Genomic DNA, 4,934 nt, shown 5'->3' on the forward strand with positions numbered 1-4,934 from the left:
TTTTTTTTTTTTTTTTCTTCTGAGACAGGATTTCTCTGTGTAGCCCTGGCTGTCCTGGAGCTCACTCTGTAGACCAGGCTGGTCTCGAACTCAAAAATCCGCCTGCCTCCCAAGTGCTGGGATTAAAGGCGATAATTAACTCTTATTCAGTAAATTCCAATGCCCAACCTCCTTCACTATCTCCCTAACAATGCTGGAGGCAATTAGTCTGAATGGGTAATATTCTTTATGAAATTCCAGGCTGAGGTTCAGCTCAGCATAGACTAGGTTATTGGAGCATTGGTGGAGGTCAGAAAGCAATGTCCAATTTAGCTTAACTTTTAGTCAAATCCTTCCATGAGGGCATCTTTAAAATGATACAGAAAGCAAGCACGGGAGACCTTCCATCGACTATTGCAAGGACAAGTCTGGACCACTTCTGAGTTAGGAATGTCAAGAGGGCTCCAGGAGGCTAGCTTCTTTAAAGCTTTTCGCCTCAGGACTGCTGTCACACAGACACCACTGGAGTGGATGTGGCAAGTAGAGACAAAAGTAGACCATATGAGAGATATTTGTAAAGCAAACAAAAAAGGCCCTGTTGGTGGGGGGGGGTGCAATCATTGATTGTACCTGCTTGTCAGCTGGCCCTGATTACTCTACCTCGTAAAACCATGGTGGCACTGAGAGTTTAGGGGATGGCTCAGCATGTAATGAGTACTTCTTGCCAAGCCCGACAACCTGAATTCAATCCCTGGCACTCATATGTAGGAGAGATGATGTAAGCAAGCTGTCTGCTGGCTTCCACACATACACCAAGGCATGTACACATAACATGCCACCCCCAAATGATTAAAAATGTAATCATTTTTTTAAAAGAATTTTTATTTATTTTATGTATAAGAGTACATGGTTGCTGTCTTCAGACACACCAGAAGAGGGCATTGGATCCCATTACAGATGGTTATGAGCCACCATGTTGTTGCTGGGAATTGAACTCAAGACCTCAGGAAGAGCAGTCAATGCTTTTAACCACTGAGCCATCTCTCCAGCCCCAAAAATGTAATTTTAAAAAAGAAAACAACAACAACAACACCAAAAAAAAAAAAAAAAACCAAGGTGCTAAAGAAATTAAAATTTCTTTGGTTTGTGATTTGGTATTGAGTAGGATTTCAAGGAGAAATAGCCCACAGGCATTGGAGTAAGTGTGGCAGAGGCACACTCATTTTGGATCTGTGGATGAGGCTTGCAGCTGAATCAGCCCGTGTGGGTGACTCCTCATCTACATGCATGTAACAACATTTTCCTTGTCTAGATGGCTTTTGTGGCCAGGATTGTGGAAGGAGTGGTGAGAGGGCTCTCAGCCTCGATCCAACTGCTGACTCCCTGCCAAGCAGTTCTGTTATACCAGCAGTTTTACATCCTCAGGAGCTGCCTGCAACACAGCAAAGCTCTGGCCGAGTACATCAGGAATGACCACCGTGAGGAGTTCAGGTAAGGCAGAGCATATTCAAATTGAAGTACTCACTGCTCATTTTCAAGGCCCCTTACTGTTAGCATTTTGTCTAAGCTCCACCCCAGTTACCTGGCAACAGCCAGGTGTGCTGACCCACTATAAAAGAGGCTGCTGCTGCTAGTCCCTTCCTCTGTTGCTCTCTTGCTCTTGCTCTGTCCATTCTATACTATACTGTCCTGTGGCTCGTCCCTCAAGGGGAAGGGATGCCTCAGCAGACCCCCTTCCCCATACCTGACTACACCTCCATAGAACATATCTCCCCTCTCTTTATCTTTTTATAAACACATCACACATTACTTGCGACAGGACGATGCTTGGGTTAAATGGTGATGGAAAATTCCACACTTATTTTTGGTAATTCTGTATTTGATCACAGGTAAGGTGAAATGTGGGACAGTTCTAAGAAGCACTGCTGTCTGAGGAGTGTTTCCAGCCTAGAAGCTACTTGCCTTGAATTGATTGCCTTTCTTGTGCGAAGCCTATGTTGCACAGATGTGTAATGATTTATTTGGAATAACAAACCCTATTGAAGGGGTGATAAATCATGAACTGTGAGTTCAAGCCAGTCGTTGAAGGATTGTTTTGCAGGGAGGGGTCAGTCAGGAAAGGGGAACATAGACACACTGGGGAGTTATCTGGCTGTCCCTTTGCCTCCCTTGTCACTAGCAGAACAATAAGAGGCAGCAGTAGCCAGGGTTGCATTCCTCAGGCAGCCTGCTTCTCTGCGTACCTCAGGGGTTGCACTTTTTAAATAAAGGCCAGCAAAGCACTCAGCAGTACAGCCTGAACTAACTCATGTTAAAGAAAAGCTAAGGTAGTTTTTGCCTTAAATGAGAAGGGTTCAGGCAGTGCGGCTCCACCATTGGTTCGGAGAGAGACATAAAAAGATGTGGAGGCGTACATTACAGCTTTATCTTGGCTTCAAAAGGAAGAAATTCAGCCCTTTGTGTGGACTCTGTTTTTCCTGCATGTGGCATTACATCAGAGGGTCCGTTCTGGATACCATAAAAGGGACTTGTTTGGCTTCAAGTTGATCCCACAAATCAGCCCCAGCACCCCTCCATTCTTGCTCCCTAACTTCCTTTGAAAATTTCATTAGGAAAAAGTGACATAGCGTGAAATTTACCCCTCTAGAGCATATAATTTGGTAGCTCTGAATACATTTCACAATGTTTTTGCAACCATAATTATTGAACCGCAGAACAATGTTATTATCTAAAAGAAACCCAGTGCCTGCTAAGTGGACATATCCCTCTTCCTTCTCAGCTCTTGGCTCTTACCTACCCTGTCTTCTAGACAATTGTCCAATGCACGACCCATGTCTTTCATTTAGCATATTCCAAGCATGTTGTAGTATGTATAGCATCACACACACACACACACACACACACACACACACACACGCGCGCACGCGCATGCACACACACACACACACACACACACACACCTGTTTTTCCAGTTTGAGACAATGTCTCACAGTGTAGCCCAGGCTGGTCTGGAACTCACCGTGTAGCTTAAGTTGGCTTTGAACTCACAGCAATTACAGGCATGTACCATCGTGCCTAGCCTAATTATAAAAGACCTAGTTATAAACTGTATAAACAATCAGGGCAGCTGGCACAAATGGTTAGCAGTAGGGACCTGGAGCTCCCAGCAGGACTCTGTCAGGGGGATTGTGTGCCCTTTGGTTTCCATGCCCCCTGCTTTCTCCTCCTAGTTCCCTGGTTTATTTTTCTTGTGGACACTCAGGTCTGTCAGTTTGTTTTTTTTTTAAATCAATGGCTTTAACTTACTTTGCATTAGAATCATCTGTAATTAAAAACACCTGGCCCAGGTGTAGTCCTTCTGTTTTGGTTTGCCTGGGGTATGATCTGGGAATGACAGTTTTTAAAAGCTACCCCAAGCGATTCTGGTCTTCACTCAGGGCTGAGAACCACTCTTTGCTGCTCCCCAAGGAGGTGGTTGAAGGCTGCCTATATTTTATGGGAGATAAACCCTACTCTTTCCTCTTGCCTGGTCTGGGTATGTTATCTCAGCTTGATCCCCTTCTCCTTGCTGTGCACTGTATGAGGGGCCCACCATCAGAATCCTTAGCATAGACTTGGGTGGGTCACTGTGTAGGTGGCAGATTCATTATTAATAATTCCTCAAATAAAGAGAAATGCTGAAATGCATACGTGGTAAAGATTTTTTAAGTCCTGAGCTCAGGAGGTTGGAAGTCAGGAAATGATGCGTCCTGTGGCTAAGGGTCCCCCACCCCAACTCCCACCTCACCCCACACCTACCCCTCCAACATTGTGCCATGAATGTGAGCTTACTGGATGAGCCAATGTGAAAGTTCTCACTTTTAATAGTGTTCTGTTTCTCTCTGTGATTTGCAGGTACTTTATTCACATGACAGCCTTGGAAAAGAGGCTCCCAGGATGCTACCCCATTACAGAGCCCACCACTCAGCTCTGTCATGAAGTTCTGCAGTTGATTGAACAGAAACAGTGTACAAAATGTTAGAGGAGATAAGAAGTATAAAGTATCCACTGAAGTCACTATGAAAAAGAATCAGCCTTTTGGTTTATTGAATGTTCAGCTCTCTTTCTAAAGATTCTAGTGAATGCTCACTAACACCTCTCTAAGAGGGCTTACTTTTTTTTTTTTTTTTTTTTTTTTTTTTTTGCTTTCTTGAGACAGGATTTCTCTGTGTAGCTCTGACTGTCCTGGAACTCACTCTGTAAACCTCAAACTCACAGAGTTCTGCCTCTGCCTCTGCCTCTGCCTGCCAAACACTAGGAGTAAAGGTGTATGTCCCCACACCCAGCTCTGGAGGGGGGTGGAGTTTAATTTTTAAGTAACCATGTCTGGGCTGAGAGCATGCAACTCAGAGGTAGAGTCTCTGCCTAGCATCTGTGAAGATATGTGTTCAATCTCTACCACAGGAAGAAACAAACAAACAAAACAAAACAACCAACCAAACAATAACAACCATAACAAAGCAAAACAAAACAAAACAATGCAGCACCAAGCAGCACAAACACAGTCCACGTCTTTCTTCATGTATGGAAAGTGGCATACCTCTCCGGAATGAAAGCTTGCTTCCTTCCTTCCTTCCTTCCTTCCTTCCTTCCTTCCTTTCTTTTTTCTTTCTTTCTTTCTTTCTTTCTTTCTGTCTTTCTTTCTTTCTTTCTTTCTTTCTTTCTTTCTTTCTTTCTTTCTTTCTTTTAAAGATTTATTTTATTTTATTTTTATGTGTATGAGTACCCTGTAGCTGTACAGATGGCTGTGAGCTATCATGTGTGTAGCTGCTAGGAATTGAACTCAGGACCTCTGCCAGCCCTCTCCGACGTAATTCACTGTAGCTGTCTTCAGACGCACCAGAAAAGGGCTTCAGATCTCATTACGGGTGGTTGTTGTTAGCATCCAGAACCTGCCTGCAGCAGATATGTGGGCA

The 4,934-nt window shown here is 44.0% G+C and overlaps 1 protein-coding gene across 1 annotated transcript in view; it reads left to right on the forward strand.

Annotated features, from left to right (window-relative positions):
- Nucleotides 1-4,048, forward strand: part of CUNH12orf56 (chromosome unknown C12orf56 homolog) — a 54,866-nt gene extending 50,818 nt beyond the window's left edge. The window contains exons 12-13 of the mRNA XM_031350063.1: nt 1,292-1,470; nt 3,874-4,048. Coding sequence (XP_031205923.1) covers nt 1,292-1,470; nt 3,874-4,000 — 306 coding nt within the window. The 3' untranslated portion in view covers nt 4,001-4,048. The remainder of the gene's footprint in view (nt 1-1,291; nt 1,471-3,873) is intronic.
- The last annotated feature ends 886 nt before the right edge of the window (nt 4,049-4,934 follow it).

This window comes from Mastomys coucha, unplaced genomic scaffold, assembly GCF_008632895.1.
Source record: "Mastomys coucha isolate ucsf_1 unplaced genomic scaffold, UCSF_Mcou_1 pScaffold4, whole genome shotgun sequence".
NCBI classification, from domain to species: Eukaryota; Metazoa; Chordata; class Mammalia; order Rodentia; family Muridae; genus Mastomys; species Mastomys coucha.